Source organism: Vigna unguiculata, chromosome 3 (assembly GCF_037176805.1).
Source record: "Vigna unguiculata cultivar grain cowpea cultivar isolate G323 ecotype 2 chromosome 3, ASM3717680v1, whole genome shotgun sequence".
In the NCBI taxonomy this organism is placed as follows: Eukaryota; Viridiplantae; Streptophyta; class Magnoliopsida; order Fabales; family Fabaceae; genus Vigna; species Vigna unguiculata.
The window spans coordinates 68,183,309-68,202,710 of NC_140794.1; the positions used below are offsets into that span (position 1 = coordinate 68,183,309).

Consider the following 19,402-nt stretch of genomic DNA (forward strand, 5'->3'; position numbering starts at 1 on the left):
GTACCCTTTTGCTTAGTGCTAACGTTCCTGTCCATCACTGGGGAGATGCCATCTTAACTGCAGGTTTTCTTATTAATCGGATGCCATCTTCCTCTCTCAATCATAAGGTCCCTTTCTCCAATCTATTTCCAGAAAATCCTCTCTTTCACCCTTCTCCTAGAGTTTTTGGTTGTGTATGTTTTGTTCATGACATGTCTCCCGGGTTAGACAAGCTTTCTGCTCGCTCTCTTAAATGTGTTTTCTTGGACTATTCACGACTTCAAAAAGGGTATCGATGTTACTCTCCTGAAACCAAGAAATATTACATGTCTGCCAATGTTACATTTTTTGAACAGACCCCTTACTTCTCTCCATCTGTTCAAGATGTCCATGTCATACAACAGGTCCTTCCTATTCCCGTGGTTGAGTACAATATTTCCAATGTCCCTATCACTCCAAGTCTCGACCAAAGTCCTCCTGAACCATCATCTCCACCTATTGATTCTTTCCAACACAGGACGCCGACAAATAGTCCAATTGTTCAAGAACATGGTGAATCCCCTACTTCAGATTCTTCTCCCACGTCTCTTGAGGTTGGCCCATTGCTCTCAGAAAAGGTACTCGTTCCTCTCGAAATCCACATCCCATTTATAATTTTCTTAACTATCACCGATTATCGCCTTCCTATTGTTCACTTTTATCCTCAGTGTCTTCTGTTGTTATTCCAAAAAATGCGAATGAAGCACTTGATCATCCTGGATGGCGACAAGCCATGATTGCAGAGATGCAGGCTCTTGAAAGCAATCATACTTGGGAGCTCGTGCCCCTCCCTTCGGGCAAGAAGGCTGTTGGTTGTCGATGGGTGTATGCAATTAAAGTTGGCCCCGATGGTCAGGTTGATCGACTCAAAGCCCGATTGGTTGCAAAAGGGTACACTCAGGTTTTTGGCCTTGACTATTGTGACACTTTCTCTACCGTGGCCAAGATGACTACTATTCGCCTCTTCTTTGCAATGGCAGCAATTCGTCACTGGCCGCTTCATCAATTGGATATCAAAAATGCCTTCCTTCATGGTGATCTTGAGGAGGAAGTTTACATGGAGCAACCTCCTGGGTTTGTTGCTCAGGGGAGTCTGGTATGGTATGCAAATTGCATCGATCTTTAGATTGCCTCAAACAATCACCACGAGCTTGGTTTAGAAAATTTAGCTCCATTGTTCAGAAATTTGGGTTAAGACGCAGTGAGGCAAATCACTCAATCTTTTACAAACATACCTCTCCTGGGAAATGTGTCTACCTAATAGTATATGTTGATGATATTGTTATTACAAGAAATGATACTACTGGAATATCTCAACTGAAGGAGCACTTGTGTAGACATTTTCAAACCAAGGATCTCGAAAGCCCCAAATACTTCTTGGGCATTGAAGTAGCTCAGTTAAAAGATGGAGTTGTAATCTCTCAAAGGAAATATGCTCTTGATATATTACAAGAAACATGTATGATTGACTGCAGACCAGTAGCGAGTCCTATGGACCCAAATCAGAAGTTAACAATAGAAGAAGGCGAATTATTCTCTGATCCAGAGATATAGGAGGCTTGTTGGAAAGTTAATTTATCTCACTATTACGAGGCCTGATCTATCTTTCGCAGTTGGGATTGTTAGCCAGTTTATGCAGACCCCATGTCTTGGACATTGGAATGCCATCATCCATATTTTAAGGTACCTCAAGAAGGCTCCAGGACAAGGTTTGCTATATGAAGATAAAGGAAATGTTCAAATCTCTGGGTACTGTAATGCTGATTGGGCAGGCTCTCTTATTGACAGACGCTCTACTACAGGATATTGTGTCCTCCTTGGAGGAAATGTTATCTCTTGGAAAAGTAAGAAGCAAAATGTAGTGGCTCGATCCACCGTTGAAGCTGAATATCGGGCAATGGTGTCTCTCACGTGTGAACTCATATGGGTAAAGCAATTTTTTCGAGAGCTTAACTTCTGTGAAATTCAGACTATGAAGATGTACTGTGACAACCAGGCTGCTCTCCACATTACATCAAATCCAGTGTTTCATGAGAGAACTAAACACATAGAAATTGACTGCCACTTTGTTCGAGAAAGATTGATGACCAAGGAAATTTGTACTGAGTTCGTTGGGTCAAATGACCAACTTGCAGATGTGTTGACCAAGTCATTAAGGGAACCTCGGATTGAGTTCATTTGTTCCAAGCTTGGTTCATACAATTTGTATGCTCCAGCTTGAGAGGGAGTGTTAGAATTATTACCTATTGTATCATTAACCCTATGTATAGGATGTTGAGTGTGGGAAACTATCTACTGCTGTATCTAATCATGCCTAGTATCTTAGAGCAGTCTTTTCATATTCTATGTACTTGCTTCATTATAAATAGAAGAAAGGGAGAGTGGTCGAGTAGTCCACTACTCATATTTTTAAAGTCTCAATCTTAAGTAGTTCCAATATCCCAACTTTCCAATATTTTTTAGGAAATTAAGTAAATATTATCTTTGGGAGATAAAAATCTCTTTATTGGAGTAAGCAAGCTCTATTCAAGAAAGTATAAGTTTTCCAAGGTTCTTCATTTTGGGTAGTCAATCTCTCAACTTTATCATCTACATAGACAAGAGTATAGTGTGTTTACTAGTAGAGGAGTGTTTTATGAATAAAGTATAATCTCTTTGGTATTACCTGAATCTTACAAAGACCATTACTTTTGTACATCTCCTAAACTATGATTTCGGAGGCTTAAGCATGTATAAGTGAATTAAAAATGGGTATTACATTTATTATTAGTAATGGAACAGGATGCACAGTGGTGCTTTGACAATTGACAAATATTATATTTGAATGATTCAGGATTCTTTGGTAAGCAAATGAGGGGTTTAGGATTTGACTAGGTTGAACGAGAGATACCCAAGTCTTTTATAATAAAGCCATGATTGGGAACTTCCTCATGTTTCTAATGTTGCTTGTTGGCTTATGACCTTTGGTTCATTCAAATCTTTGGGATCCAACATATACAACTTGCTTTGCTCCTTAAATTAAAATCTCTTCCTCATGGCAAAGTCCTAAAATCATGACAAAATGCTACAAAGCAATTCAAATCTTTCATACGTTTTTGTACAGATATAAGAATATTGACCAATTGTAGGACATAAAACATCCTTGAATACAATAAATGGTTCAATTTGCAATGGGTCCAATATCACTATTCGAACTATAATGAGTTGTTCTCTAGTTGTTTTGACATGAGTTGAAGAGCATAGGAAATGGAGTCATGTGATTTGTTGCTCCTAAATCAAGAATCTAAACATTCTAAGACACATGACTAATAGTATTGAAATGACCTATTACCTTCCATAAAAAGATTCCACAATTCATAGGGTTTACTTATCGAATCAATCATTATTCTAAAACGATCATGTTCCTCCTCATAGGCTTCTTACCAAGATCTGGTTAAGGTGGAGCAATGGGTTGATCTATTTCTTCATGCTCTGAGGTAGTATAGTTTGCCCATCAATGTAAGGTTTCATTGTTGCCTCCCATGCGCTCTAGAACTATCTATTGTGGAGTTTAACAATATTCTTCATAGTTGCCTTCTGCAGAAGACTTCTCTTCAGCGTTTGATTTCTTGTGGATCCTCTTACGTGTTGTCATTGCATAGCTTGTGATGGAGCTTCCACTATCAAAATATCAGCCTCCAAGTTTCTTATCCCCTTAAAATTAAAAATACTTATAACCATGGAGGCAATTATACTCCTCTAAGATTTGTAACCAAATTGGGTCATACTCTTGGTTCAGGCTACGTAATAATTTAGAGATTCTTCCTTTTTCCACAACTTCAACAAGTGTGGCAACATTCACTTACGAATCATCAAATTTTGGTACAAGTCTAGTTTGATCGGCAACTCAGTCAAAATTCTACAATATTTCAATACGGAGAAAGAACCTTGTTTCGTATTGTTGGAAGTTCCACATCGACTAGAGATAAGGCCAATTCACAATATATAAGTGGGCACAATCCTCACCTTACAAGCCGGTTTTGTGGGGTTGAGTTAGGCTTAAAAATCCACTTTCTAACATGGTATCAAAGCCAAGTTAAAGCCTATCCTAGCGAACTTTCTTGGACATTCTGTTCCACCCAATATCGGGCCGCTAACGGACCACCAACTAATTTCTTGTCCCACGCACAAGATGAATATACCTCGGCGTGAGGGGAAGTGTTGGAAGTCTCACATCGACTAGAGATAAGGCAATTTCATAGTATATAGGTGAGGTGCAAACCTAACCTTACAAGCCGGTTTTGTGGGGTTGAGTTAGGCTTAAAGCCCACTTCTAACATGGTATCAGATCCATGTTAGAGCCTATCCTAGCAAACTTTCTTGGACATTCTATTTCACCTGCTATCTCGGGCCGCTAAAAGACCACCCACTAATTTCTTGTCCCACGTACGAGATGAATATACTTCGGCGTGAGGGGGTGTGTGTTGAAAGTCCAACATCGACTAGAGATAAGGCCAATTCACAATATATAAGTGGGCGCAATCCTCACCTTACAAGCCGGTTTTGTGGGGTTGAGTTAGACTTAAAAACCCACGTATTAAACACTCTGCTCTCAATTCATAACAAGCAATAAAATCATTCTTCCATGAAAAGGTGTTATTTAGTCATCATCTCATATCCCAAGTTTGAAAGCTTTGATACCAGCTTCAACTATGCAGGGAAACAAGAAATAATTTTATTGGTGTCAATCATGTCAATTACACTCTTTGTTCTATTTGTAATTATCAATACCTAAAATAGGAAAAAAAATATGCTAAAATAAATAGGAAGATTCTAAAGATATTATATCGTAGGAGATACGAAGACGACCCCAGACATTTCTATCCTAATAAACAACTACTTATAATAGTTATATAAAGCCTACTTATTAGTTGCTTACTTTTATTACATATCGAACAAGAGGCACTTATAGAAGTTTTAATGTCTAAAGCAAATATAATGAGTTAGGGAAAGCAATTTCATGCATGTTTTAAGACCATGCTAGAGAATATATATATATATATTAAAATTACACTTAATGATATAAATATTTTCAAAGCCTTACTTGATTAATTAATGACTCCAATTGAATAAATTGAGGATTAACGCTTTTACATGTTAAATTACTCAATTACAATCAATAATTGGAACTTAATTTGTAAGTGTTAATGATTTAAATTACAATATTATTTATATTTGTATTCTCAAACAACACAATACAAAAATTGTAATCATTTCAATTAGTATCTTATTTTTATTTTAATTACGAAAACCCAACCCACTTTGTCATCCCTAGAAAAAAGGTAAATACTTAAATGTGTTTTCTCAAATTCAGTTTGCTTTTGAAATAGTAGAGGAAGAGCCAGAGATCAAAGAAGTCATTGTGAAATCATACATCTAAAATTAGTTTTCTTATATGTTTACCACAATGGGTGGAAAACAATTTATGATAAATGCATGAGTTTTGAAAATTATCATATTCAAATTATCTAAAGATAAAGTGAGACAATTTCTCATGGACTAGGACTGGATTCCACGTAGTAACACATGCAAATAACCAGCACATACAAATACCCATAAATTGGTTGCAACAACACATTCAAACCTTAAATTTTGACTTTATTTTCAAATTGCCTTCTCATTATAATGTCACTAAAAATTTTGACCTTTTCATGTCAAATATTTTCAATTGGAATTTATCACAATCCAGACAGAAGTCCCATCAAATATTAGAAGCAAGGTTGCTATTCTCCATCAAAATTAACAGTTGTATCTCAGGTTACACCCAATTTAAAAAGGAACAAAAGGTCTGGGAACCAAATTATATATCATTATTGCTTTAATAATCAGTAATTGCATACCTTGGTTTTCTGGGAACCACTTAAATGAGAACCAGTATGAGTTTCATCATTCTGCAACAAACAAAATACATCATACTTGCATGGAACGAGTCAATATAACAGAAAATATTAAACAAGGAACCACAAAATTGATACTGGAAAATAAAGAATTCTTACTTTCAAGTAAAACCTTTGTCTCCTTTTCCTGAATCCTGCACTAAGATGGGGTGTTCCCTCTGCTTCGGGTACAACTCCATTATCAGAAAAAACCTTGGAAAACTTACTTGAAGCAGTGCTTTCAATCTTAGGAAATACTTTATGTGATTCCATTTTAGATTCATCAACAACATCACGGTTCCCTTCCTTGAACTGTGCAGATGACTCTAACACACAGAAAACAGAAAATATTTAAACAATCATAAAGTGTAGACAAAAAAAGGATTTTCAATACATATAGATATTTTCTTTTGCAGGGGTGAAAGGAACTCGATGAAGCCAAATTGAAACTGATATTGTCATTGTATGAAGCTTGTTAAGTACGTTGCAGGAAGATACAGAATACAGGGAGAAAATTACAAGGCAAAACCGCGCAAAAGGAAAGGAATATCAACAGAGAGAAGCATCTAAAAAATTATTTTAAATTAATATACTACTAAAAAAGTAATACCAGGCTAAGAAGTCTATTATTCTTCCGCAGATTAAAAAGGTGAGCTCAGTTCATAAACTAGTGAAGAGTTGCATTATGAGTATTCTTGTTGAGATTTTGTGTCATCTGTATTGTAATTACTCTGTTTGTCTCCCTGACATTATCCAGATTATGACAATAAGAACATAATTAGGTAATATTTCACACATTACTCTGAGTCTCAAGTTGGCATATGTGTATCTAAATGCAAGTAATCCCACCATGCAGCTGCTGTCAAGGACTGCTGGTCAACCCTAGGTCTTATGGTGACACATTCTTTGCTTTGTCAGTGATAATAATTAGACAGTAGGTTAATTGGTCAAAGAAATAACACATCTTGCTTACACAGATGTGGATTGGGGTAAATCTCCCAGTGAACATGGAAAAAACTCAGGATATTGTACTCTAATGGGAGGAAATCTTATTTCTTATAAAAGCAAGAAGCAAAGTGTTGTCATTAGATGTAGTGTGAAGGCTAGATATCAAGCTACGGCCATTACCATACGTGAAATTATCTGGTTTAAAAATTCCTTAGTGAGCTCAAGCTTTTGCAAATTGAGCCAATGAAACTCATTTTTGACAACTAAATAGATCGACTTACAGCATTTAATCTAGTCTTCATGAATGGATTAAACACAGATATAGATTGTTACTATCCATGAGAAGATCACTTCCAGGGAAGTCACTGCTTCATTTATAAACTCTAACAATCAGCTGACCGATATATTCATCAAGTCTCTCGGAGTACAAGCAATTTGCTATATGTACCAAGCTTGAAGCAAGTGATTTATATGCTCCGGATTGAGGGGTGTTGAGATACGATTGTTTTAATTTCTCATTATTTTTTTGTACAAATCTAATTTGTGTCCAAAAATCAGGACAATATTCCCATCCCATTAATTTGATTAAAATTCAGTATTATCAATATGCATTGTTGAGGGATTATCTTCATCAAGCAATCCGAGTCTCAAGTCTGGCCAGTGCATGAATGGCAGAACCCACCAAGTTTCTGTTTCCAATGTTTCATGGAAAAGGTTATCAGCATGGAAAGTGTGAGCAATATTTCATGCTGGAAGAAGAAAACAAATGTAAAGATGAAGTTCCAGGGATCAAATCAAGAGGCCAGAAAAATAAATCATGGTGGCAGGGAAGAGATAAAATCTGTGAATGGACCAAGAAAAATTCCAGAACAGCAACAAAAGAAAAACAACTCTAATAGGTCAATTAGTTGGGAAAAGAGGACAAAAAGGCTGAGCTGGAATTACATGAAGGGGGCTCAATTCCTTATCTAGTGGACCAAGCCCAAAGGTGTAAGTTGAACAAGGAAATAATTTGCGATGAACCAAGAATTAGAAATACAAAAGAAAATAGAGACTTTATTGTATAGTAAGAAAAGAACAGAGTAGGAGAGCAATCTCTCATCCAAGTCTCCCCTTCATAAAGAGCTAATGCTCAATTTACAAATGATACAAACTAGCATAATGCTTTCTCCTTACGTCCCCCTACTTATTTAACACATTAACCTGATAACTAGCTATTCAATATCCTAAATGTCTTATTCCCCGTAGTTCTAACATAAGTTCTTTTTAGCGTTAATGAGCCCAGCAAAATACAATAAAATAGGGAAAGAAAAACAAGAAAATTGATTTTTCCTCATGTTCTCATGGACTAGACCCTGCACATTAAGGTGGATGACCATCATAACCTTCAGTAACAACATGAAACACTTTGTTTCACAGCCAATGGGTGCACTCATGTCTGCGATTGACACAGGAGGACTGAAAGTTAATGTTGGACGGCAGTGAACTGGCTATTTTGCTAATCAGTTGGAACTCCCCAGGGGCATTATTTCAGATTTTCAGTACCCACATGCTTCCACATGTCTAATGTCACATTCTTAGATGTAATCCCTTATTTACCTCTCCTATAGAACCGGATTCTATTTCTCAAGTTTTAGTTATTCCTTGTCTTAATTCTTCAGTTCCTTCTCCTTGAGTTCAAGAAAGGCCTCTTTGTCACCTACATTGAAGCATCCCAGAGACTATTCTACTCATAATTTACCACTGTCATGGGCATCCCATGTCAATAGAGGAGCATTCTATAGAAAGTTTAGATGAATCACTCCTGCCCTAATATCTTCTACTCCAAATCTGCATGGGTATTTGACAAGACAAATCGACTAATTGTTGTCCATAAAATCACATATTCTGTATGCAATTCTCATACAAGCCATAATTTCCACATATTTTTCTTCTCCATAAAAGTATATAGTCTATTTGCTTACTAGGGGCATACAAGAGACAATCCCGTACTGTAATTTTTTTTTTGCAGATGACATAGTTTTAATTGAAAAATCAAGGGTAACAGTTAGCTTTAAACTTGAGCTTCAGAGATAGACTTTGTTGGAAACAAAGGGTTTTCACTTACGTAGAAGGAAGACGAAGTATATGCATTCCAATTCAAGCAAAAGACAAAAGGAATATGTTCTATAAGTAAAAATTAGATGTCATTCTATAGGTTGACAAGTTTAAATACGTAGTGATCAATATTATAATATTACAGGGAAATATTTTAGAATGTCATACAGGTTACAAACAGGATGGCTACATGGAGAAAGTCATCAAGTGTTTCTGTGATTGCAAAAAGACCTACCAAGCTGAAAGTGAAACTCAATCATACAAACAAGATGGCTACTATGGAGAAAGTCATCCAGTGTTTGTGATTGCAAAAGGACCAACCAAGCTGACAGTGAAACTTTATCATACAAACACGATGGCAACTATGGAGAAAGTCATCCAGTGTTTGTGATTGCAAAAAGACCTACCAAGCTGAAAGTGAAACCTCATCATATTGTTGTATATCTATGGTAGTGAATAGTGAACTTAAAAGGGACAAGAGAAAAGAAGGGAGTAGCCTAAACGAGAGTGGTAAGACGAACATGTGGCCACACGAAAAGGAAAGATACAAAATAATTGTATACAAGGATATGTTGGTGTAACACAAATTGAGAAAGACATAACAGATAGCCAATTAAGGTAATTTGAACACACAAAGAAGACCACTGAAAGGCTTTGATACCATGTTGAAATAAAATTAGCATTAAGCGAAGTCATCCAACAAATGTGTAAGTCACATTCTAAGGTTTGAGTCAAGTGATGTGGGACTTCCCAACATATAGAAGATCTCAATTATGGGAATAGGACTTTTATTGCTATTATTGTATCACAAGATTTCCTCTTCATATTATGCTTTTGTCACTACTTAGTAGGAGGCCCTTTCCAGCTTAGCAACAAGCTATCCTTTACCTATTCTCCACTGACTACCATCTCCACCTTCTTCACTTCCCTAAAGTGAATACAATAAAAGCTCAGTGTGTTCACTAATTAAGCATTCAGTTCTAAGCTTATGCATAGAATAGTGCATCCCAGCAAAGGAAGCAACCATGATGAAATCACAAAGGAGAGGCCACAAAGAGATTCATAACATAAAAGTATGCACCAGGAAAAAGACATACTTAAAAGCACATCCATTACAGATAGGATTATGGATCCAACTAATACTAAAATTGAGCCCCGGTTGTGGTTTTCTTTCAGTTTTTGGCTTGTATTTTTGGGGCAAGGGAATTTTACTTGGACCATTTATCTTGTATCTCTGTACTTTCTTCTAATGTTAACTAGTGATGACTCTCCTTTGTTAGTAGCAATTGTTTTTCAAGCATTCATATTATTATGCACATCTAGAATTTATAGTTACATACTTTTAGTTAGCATGTCTCTTGAATAGAAGATTCAAATTGTAAATGTGAAGACTGCTTTAGCCTTACCATGCACAAAATCTTCGACCCGTATAACAGAAAATTACATGACGGATTATAGTTCCATTGTAAAATCATTGATTGAGTAAATGAATGGTTATGCCAATTAATGAGGTTAAGGAAAGGGTGGGGATAGGTGCATATAACCACAAACAGTAGTACTTGCAAACTTATTATTTATTCAGATTGATCTACGGGAGATGAGAGAAAAAAACATTTAAATAATACTTTAACATTAATATTTTATAAATAAAACTTAAATGTCTTACCAGTGTCAGGGTTTGTTACTGGCAGCATCAAAGACAAATCAGCCAAAGTTTTTAAAGCATCAAAAGCAGAACCTTCATCTACAAAGAAAGAAGCAACGGGAAAGGGAGTGGTGAATGATAACACTAACAAAAACTTATTATAAGTTTGGAAGAATATCAGGAAAGTATTTGAACCCAAGGAAAGTGGTCGTCAGGTGAAAGAAGTACAGGGCAAACCAATATGAATTCCAAAAGTTCAAGCAAACTCTATAACTATTACCATAAAAAAATAGGTTCAAGGTCTAACAATATAACGTTTTAATGTTTAAGAGAATAAAAAGCTAGAGGTTGCATCGTGTAAACATCTAATTCAATTAATCTATCTCAGATCCTATTCAATAATGAAAAGCAAAACAAAATAGATACACAAGTTTTTTTTCCTGCTCAAACATCACCAAGTAGGCAAGTACAACAACTCTTCCACCAAAATTTTGAAACTTTTAGCCCAGCAAAAAGGTTTTAGTAATGCATATATCACTTAATGTTTCAACCTTCCAATAAAATTTTAGGCCTGTAAAGACTTCTTGTGCATGTTAATATTTCATGGACGAAAGAATTTAGCTTCCAAAAAAAAGTGATATAAAACAATTTGAAAGATGAAAACATAAAGTTAAAAATTAAAAGACATCCAACTGAATGAGGAATGGGAATTAAAACAACTACCAAATACCTTTCTCTAACAGTGGCTTTTTACTTTTCGTCCTGGAACCCTTGTAAGAGGACCTTGCATTTTTTGCATCTACAAAATCAGTGTTGAAGTTGGATTTGATAAAATTTTTACCATCATCTGTCCCACTGGAGGCTTCCTTTATGTCATTCAAATGCTTGTTTAAATTCCCCTCATTCCCCTCAGGCTCTAAATTCTTCCCATATTGTTTTATTTTCTTTTCTTCATTCCTTCCTCTTCCAGTAATTTCTCTACCACTGCGATGAATTGTTTTTCTAGAGTAGTCTTCATTATTACCTTCAGTGCTTCCCAAACTCAACTCAGAACTACCATCATCCAACTCAGAACTGCAAAACTTGGATCCAGCTTTTTCTGATTTTGAATGCTGAAAATAGTAACTGCCTATAATTACTGTTCATTACAAGAAATAACAGAAAAAGACAACTGGTGGTTTTATCGAAATAACTTGTTACCTTCTTCCCACTTTTCAGCCCTGGTGAAGACAAAAATTTCTTATCTGGTGATCCAGAATTTTTCGAAGAGCCACCTCTTTGGGAAGCCTCGGTCAATGCCAATGCAATCTTATGAGTAACATCATTAGTATCAACCATTTGTTTGGAACCCTGCCTTGCAGATGAAAAAAACCTCTCCCCAATATCTTTACCAATAGAATATGAAATTGGGACACGGGGAGTCCTTTTCCTAACAGCATGTGGCCTAATTCCTGAAAAAAAAAATCACAAACAAATTAATAGGTTTTGTTAAGCAAGACAAAAAATATCCCTTCTAAAGTTCATTATGTACAAAACAAAATATAACATCTTCAAAGGCAAGCAGCCAAACATCCAGAGCAAGAGGGAAATTCATCCAAACTTCGGTCAATCTTATTGTAACAAATAATGGTTGAAAACCCAAAAAAATTGAAGAGGTACAAAAGAAATGTGATGCCAAGGTAATGTTAACATGTATTTTGGTATATTAACCCACCAGAATGTCTCTTCTTCAACAATGACAGGCAACCATCACCTGATGCAACAGAATGTGACTGAGAATGATCTGAAAAGTGCCCATCTAATGCTTTATTGTCACTTAGATGCTTTCCCCGCAAACGCTTTTGAGGCCTTTTAGATATTTCTGCATCATCATTGCTTTCCTTACCACTGTCACTTCCTCCCTGACAATTAAATTACTCATATTTTAATTGCTTAAGAACAGTTGTCAAATACTGGTCGTGTTGTCTATTGCAATTTATACAAAATTTATAACATAACCTAACCAATGCCACCGCATATCAATTGAAGGAAATTTGTCTTTCTTTTATTGATTTATTTTCATGAGGGTGGAATTGGATTCCAAATCGATAAACAAACTATTACATCCTGAACCCAGTTTTAAATAGACGAAAGCTCACTAACACTCTTGGTAGAACTCATATATCATATCTTAAACAAATTCATGTGTTTCATGTCGAATGCATTTTAAGTTTTCATAGGATTTAAAATGTAGGAAGTAGCACCCATGTACTCTTCGCCCTAGGAAATCTCTCCACTTTGTCTGTTAAGAATCCATTTGTATATAGCTAGATATATATTCTGCACAAGTACTATGCAATCAATCAATGTCACTTAAGCAATTCCACCCTATTAGACTCTCTCTCTCTCTCTCCCTCCAAATTCAATACCTCCATGACAATTGACAATAAAAAGAATCTTTTTAAAATCAAAAGGCATTATCAAATAAATAAACTCTTAGTCAATTGGTCAGAACACTATGCAAGGCAACCTAAATTATCCATCCATTTATCCTTTCTATCTACTTATTGACAAGTAAGTGGATGTACATATATTGACAGAAGAGACCTTAGATTTCAATTATAACAAAGTCAAGTGACACTGCAGATTACCAAAATTCCAATCATAATGTACCTATCATCGCAGAAGTGAATGGAAAAACTCTCATTGAAAAAGAAACAGTGCTTAAAACAATTTGAACAAAGACTACACTTGAATAATACAGTTTCTTCTCGTCACTCAACTTATGAAAAAGATTTGTAATGAGATGGAAATTTTATATAACAGCTACCACAAGAAGGTTACAAAATCTCGAAAACCAATGTAAAATATTACCAAAATTTAGTCAAAACTTTAAATTAATTCTTACCAGTACACTATAATGATCTGTCATCATTGCTATAAGTCCAACAACTGAAGCAGTACCCTCTGGGAGAGACAAATATGCCTAAAATAAACCCAACCCAAAGGTTAGCATGTCTTACAAACATATACCACTGACTAAAATGTGCAATATTGACAATTTTAAGGAAGAGATCTAGCTTCTTTCTTTTATGTCTCTTTTCTTTATCTTCATTTAGATTTTTAAGGAAAAAAATATTAAACATTCACTTGCTCAAACCAGAAATTATGGAGGTGAGAAAATCTTGTTTTCCAGACATATAGAAGAAAAAGAATAATTTCATCAATTGAAAAATACGGAAAATATTAAAAGAAACTAAAAAGTACAGCCTAAGTACATATCTCTCTATACATGAAATTTTAGTGTATTTTAGAATCTAAAATTTTATGTAAATAGGGAACACATGGTGCAAGCATTTTAGAAATATCAGTAAATTAATAAGGATGTTGATGCTTGTAATGCATTTACCCTGTTCATAGTATACAGTGCCTCTACCATTTCCACAGATCGATTACGTACTGCAAGAGCAACCTGTAAACAGGCAAAATGTCACTGAAAAGGACATGTTTAGTAATAAAATTGCACTGGAAAATTGCAGTGCATAGAAAAAGGTAGATTAACAAACTAAGACACAACCTTGGACCTTCAATTTCCAGTGGAACATTAAGCAGTATTTACTACATGTGTATAGCCCATTTATTAGAAAAATACCTGACAGTGGGACTTGATCTTTAACCATTATTCAATAAGAAGCAACTTATGAAACAATAACTAACCTTCTTCCAATCTTTCCCAAATTTACGGTAAGCTTCATAAAAATGCCCAAGCTCATCCTTATTCCATTGTGGTCCTAACATGTCAGCCAATCTTCTCTTCTGCGTAAGGTTGAAATTTGATAAATAATTACATCTTCAGAAATAAAATTCATAACACCTAACCATTTTAACCAAATTCTTAAAACACTTACTACCCAACTTTACATTGATAAAATGTAAGAAAGATATTTTAATATATTATAATGACTTCTTGATAAGAGCACTGAGAGGCAAACCATAAAGAGCAAAGGGGAAATTTCTTCCTCTGTTTTAATTCAGTAAATGTATAACGTATGAAAAAGAATTTCTTTTCAAAGAAGTAAAGAAACAAATTACCTTCTGAATACCAGGACTCGCCTTCAGCTTATTTTTGCTAGCATTCTCTGTAATTTTGTCTTTACTAGATGCAGTCTCACGAACACTGGAAAACCTCTTATTTACACTTCTAGATTTCCTAGATGGAGCCATAACTGATTTCTTTGATTGTCTGAAAATTACCAGGAAAACAGAGGAGTAAAAAAAACAAATACAGCCTAATTAAGTAAATACACTGGAACAGTTTAGGCACACAAAAAAATAATTGCATCGTATCATGAGAGTAAGAGGAGAGAGAGAGAGAGAGAGAGAGAGAGAGAGAGGGAGGGGGAAGGGGAGGGAGTTCACAGAAAAGAAGATTCCATACTCCAGAATACAAAGCTGCTCGGACTGAAATGTCACCTCCTTTCCCTGTACAGATAATGTTGATGAAGAATAACGGGTTCAAAAACCAGAAGATGCATCCTGATAATTGTAAGTAAATAGCCTGAGGACTTATAATGAAGAGAATAGAATGTTTTACAATAAGCTAGTAATGGGTAGGTATTCGCAAAAGAAAACAAATAATCTGTTTAAATTGAAGATATAATGCACAGTTTTACAGCTACAGTATAGGGCACCGTATGTCAAAACAACATGATCCAAACTTAATGCCAACCTAAGAATCACTTTAACTACAAAACATTTGTCTGTACCATATACTAGGTTAGGTGGTACCAGAGTGTACTATGGCAAAACAACAAATTGAACACGCTGAACGGAAATTAGAGTCTTAATACTAAAGTAAACCAAAAACAGCTTAGACAATAAAACTTGACACCGAACAAAGCAACGATATACTGTTAGCAAAACAAGTTACCTTGGTCAGCACATAGAGAGAAAAATGAATATGGAAATTCTCTAAGATTGGAAATAGTACAAAGATTGAATGATGAAAGTATTGGAAAGGACATATTAATGAGGAAAAAAATGATAAAATAACAAGATAACCTATCCCTTTACTAGAAACCAGACAGGCTAGTCAACAGCTATAAGGAGGTCCCACTGCTCTTGCACTCTGTGGAGGGTGCATGCAGCATGATGACCAACAAAGGACAACAAACCTTAGCCCGTATTGCACCAGACCTTTTCGCTGACAGATTTTCTAAGTCCAATCCTCACCTCCAAAAAGAAAAGATGCAAAACTCGGAGTCCTTAACAGCATCACTGCAACCATTTGCCAAAATAGTCAGCAGAATGCTGAAACATCTAGAAAGGAATGTATCCCACCCAAACTCTCTAATCTCAGCCATCCCTCGTTTTCAAAACACTGGATGAATTTGTCTCACTGTTGTTCGCCGGTTCAAATCCAGAAACACACAGCATGCAGACACAAAGCAATACAACATAAAAGCCACATCGAAGCTTGAATTTTACTTCAGCGACAAGAGAATCGAAAAAGGAAGTCTCGGCGAAAACAAGAAACAGGAAAAAGCAAAATTAGAGCTCCACACTGCAGTTCATCAGCTGAGAAAAGGAAAAAGAAGCAAAGGCAGGTCCGAGGAAGAAGACGAATTCAAAACTCACAGCTAGAAACGAGGTGATTCAGTTAATTCATCCCTAAGACCGACCGAACCCCGCATTTGAGTTCAGAAAGCCGAAAGCAAACGCGGAATTGGAATATTCCACGAAATTCCCCCTCTGATCTAGCGAGACGCGATTGGAATTGGGAATCTGAGGAGTTAGAAAAGCCCTTGCAAAGAGAGAATGAGTAAAAGCATGTTCGAAATCCAAAGGAAGTGAAGAGAATTAGAGATGAAAGGAAGAAGGAGAAGCTCACCGATCAAAGAGAATCTGAGTTGCAAATGGAAGCTGCGAGAGAGGGATCTAGTGCCAGTGAAGCAGTCGATGCACAAATGCTAAGAGAAGAGGATGATGAACAAACAACTCTCCAGTTGTGATGGCGTCGTTGTTGGCGTAAACAAAACATGAAATCGGGGGTATAACCGCGAAACTTTAAAATAATAGTACCATTACTTTTATTTTATTTTTCTCCTCTTCTTATTTTGTTTCGTTTCTCACCTCTTTCAAATAACGTCCTCCAATTTATTCCCCAAATAAAATTTAAAACGAGAAACGCCCAAGCGAAACAAGAACATCAACTTTAACTATTACTTCAAACTAGTCAACCCAAAAAAAAATAATTGAAAATTAAATTGTTTTTCTTTTCAAAAATTTTAGGAGAATGATAACCATCCTCTGAGATAATTAGTTCTACTATACCATCAGTTAAGAAATAATTAATGTATATTGGTTTCATATTTTTATATCAAAAATTATAATAATTAAGTCTTTTAATTAAAATAATATAAATAAATATCATGAATTTTATAAAGTAAAATTATCTTTTGAAATTTGTAAACAATAATTCTAATAAAAATAAACACTTTAAAATTTTTAAGGTTTCTATCTAATGTTTAGATAAATTTTTTTTATATTACTCATTTATGTATCTATAATTAATAATTTTAGATATTGGAATATTGTTTGTTTCTTGATATTTAGTTAAATTAACAGGAATGTTGCAAAAAATTATCGAGAAAATCAGAGATGAAAATTAATGAAGTCTCAAATTGATACTTTGATTTTATTTTATTTTTACTTTTTAGACGTTTAATATCATTCTTTGTTGGTTTTCTATTAATTTGGACTTTTTATGTTTAATTGTATTTTAATTTTTACCAATATTAAAATATAATTGTTTTATCATTTAATTATTTTTTAACTTTTATTCTTGAACATTAAATAAAATATTAAACACAATTGAAATACTTGTGGGCATTTTTGTTTTTTTAAATAAAATTAAATTGCATCAATTGTTATCATGTCAGATTTTATTTAATATCAAAGTTAACAACAAACTTCTACCAGATTCAAATGCATATTAATTATTTTTAATCGGTGCCCTTAGGACATTGATTAACAAGACCCAAAAATATATTATACGACAATCGTCCCTTTGTAATTAAAAATCACAACTTTCAATAACTTCCAAGCAATATTAATAGTGTACTCAATGAGGTCATTTAACTATTTTTTTTTAAATTAAAGTTGATTTTTAAGTACTTGATCAATTTATAAATTTTCAATTGATTTTTATGGTGATTAACAGATTTATATTTTTCAAATAAAAATATGTTTTAAGAATTAAATTTTGACAATTTTATCTTCCAACTCATCTTATAAGTGGCTTTTCATTTTTTTTTCTCATTTTTTTTTTTATATTTTGAGATTACTTAGAAGATGTCACCTCGATTATAAGAGAAGATTATCGAAATTTAGTTGTCAATATATCATTGTTTATTTTTCAATTAATCTCTCATGATTAAATTGGATGTTGTTAAGTGACTTATATTATTATTTTTATTCTAATGAGTTGCTACCACGTGTTATTTTATAAAATATTAAATTATAAATTATAAATTATAAATTATAATTATAAAATTTTAAAATTATAAATTTTAAAAATAACAAAATAACATGTGGTGATAACTGAAAAATATAAATTTGTTGACTATTTAATATATGAAAAAAATGTATTATAGCTTAATTGAAAGTTTCCAAAATTTAACAAGACCTTAAAACACAATTAAGTCATTAAATTTATAATTTAGACTTCAAACATAATTAAATCATTAAATTTATAATTTGTAACTCAGTTTCTAGTTTGTTTAATGTTATTCTATTTTTATTTTATGCATTTTAGTTTTATTTATTTATTATTACCCACTTATATATTTGGTCGCCGAAATATTAAGTAAAATTGACAATAATATCTAGTTGAAACTTGTATATCATTTGGTCCTTGAACTTTAAAAGTACTAATTTTGGTCATTACTTTTTAATAATGTAAAAGTTTATTCTAGCCAACAAACAGTGTTTGAAGTATTATTTACTTTATTTATAAAATAAAATACTTATGTCAGATTAACCCACAATTTGTATGATTAATTAGAAAAAGGATTTAAAAACTCAATATATGAAAGTGCAAATAGAGTATGTGAAAGTGTATGAATGACTCACCCAACCACAACCTTATTATTATTATTATTATTATTTTAATGATGATATTATTATATATTAATAATAAATTATTATTTATTTATAATAATATAATTATTTATTTATAATAATATAATTAATAATATATAATAATATTATAATTTTATAAATAATAATAATATTATTATTATTATAAATAATAATAATATTATTATTATTATAAAATTATATAATTAAAATAATAATAATAATAGAAAGTTGTGGTTGGGTGAACTTATTATTTTTCATACACTCCATATTATTATTAACACCTATGTATATTGAATTTTATTTAACTTTTAATTAATTGTAAAAAGCGTAAATTAAACTAATTCAAATGTTTTATTTTATAAAAAAAATTAAATAATACCTGACATGATAATTTTTGACATCGTTAATAATAAGTTGAATTGAGAAAAAGAAAATTATTTTTCTAAAAATTACAAAAAATATATATTTATTAGATTGTAAAATTATTTGTACTAAAAAAAAATATAAAATATTTTAAAAGTATAAATAGTTAGGTTAGTATAATAAGTATTAACCTGTTTCGCTTTTAGTACAATAAAAAAATTACAATTTTAGGACAAAAGTTTTAATTTTATTATTTTGTTTGAAATTAATTATGTGTTTTATTTTTAGTAATTGT

General features: G+C 33.4%; 1 protein-coding gene across 12 annotated transcripts in view; it reads right to left on the reverse strand.

The window, feature by feature from the left end:
- The window catches only part of ALY3 (DNA binding protein), a 31,352-nt gene extending 14,684 nt beyond the window's left edge, over nucleotides 1-16,668 (reverse strand). The window contains exons 1-14 of one of the 12 annotated variants that reach the window (XM_085670926.1): nucleotides 16,493-16,668; nucleotides 16,240-16,386; nucleotides 15,835-15,879; nucleotides 15,041-15,138; nucleotides 14,695-14,845; nucleotides 14,320-14,418; nucleotides 14,012-14,074; nucleotides 13,511-13,588; nucleotides 12,338-12,524; nucleotides 11,824-12,074; nucleotides 11,354-11,735; nucleotides 10,645-10,722; nucleotides 6,054-6,259; nucleotides 5,898-5,948 (exon numbers count right to left, since the gene is read on the reverse strand). In XM_085670926.1, coding sequence (XP_085527052.1) covers nucleotides 5,898-5,948; nucleotides 6,054-6,259; nucleotides 10,645-10,722; nucleotides 11,354-11,735; nucleotides 11,824-12,074; nucleotides 12,338-12,524; nucleotides 13,511-13,588; nucleotides 14,012-14,074; nucleotides 14,320-14,418; nucleotides 14,695-14,826 — 1,527 coding nt within the window. In that variant the 5' untranslated portion in view covers nucleotides 14,827-14,845; nucleotides 15,041-15,138; nucleotides 15,835-15,879; nucleotides 16,240-16,386; nucleotides 16,493-16,668. Of the gene's footprint in view, nucleotides 1-5,897; nucleotides 5,949-6,053; nucleotides 6,260-10,644; nucleotides 10,723-11,353; nucleotides 11,736-11,823; nucleotides 12,075-12,337; nucleotides 12,525-13,510; nucleotides 13,589-14,011; nucleotides 14,075-14,319; nucleotides 14,419-14,694; nucleotides 14,846-15,040; nucleotides 15,139-15,776; nucleotides 16,206-16,239; nucleotides 16,406-16,492 lie in introns of those variants that run through there. The other 11 variants (XM_085670925.1, XM_028062687.2, XM_028062682.2 and 8 more) reach the window with 11 other exon arrangements.
- Between the last annotated feature and the right edge of the window lie 2,734 nt (nucleotides 16,669-19,402).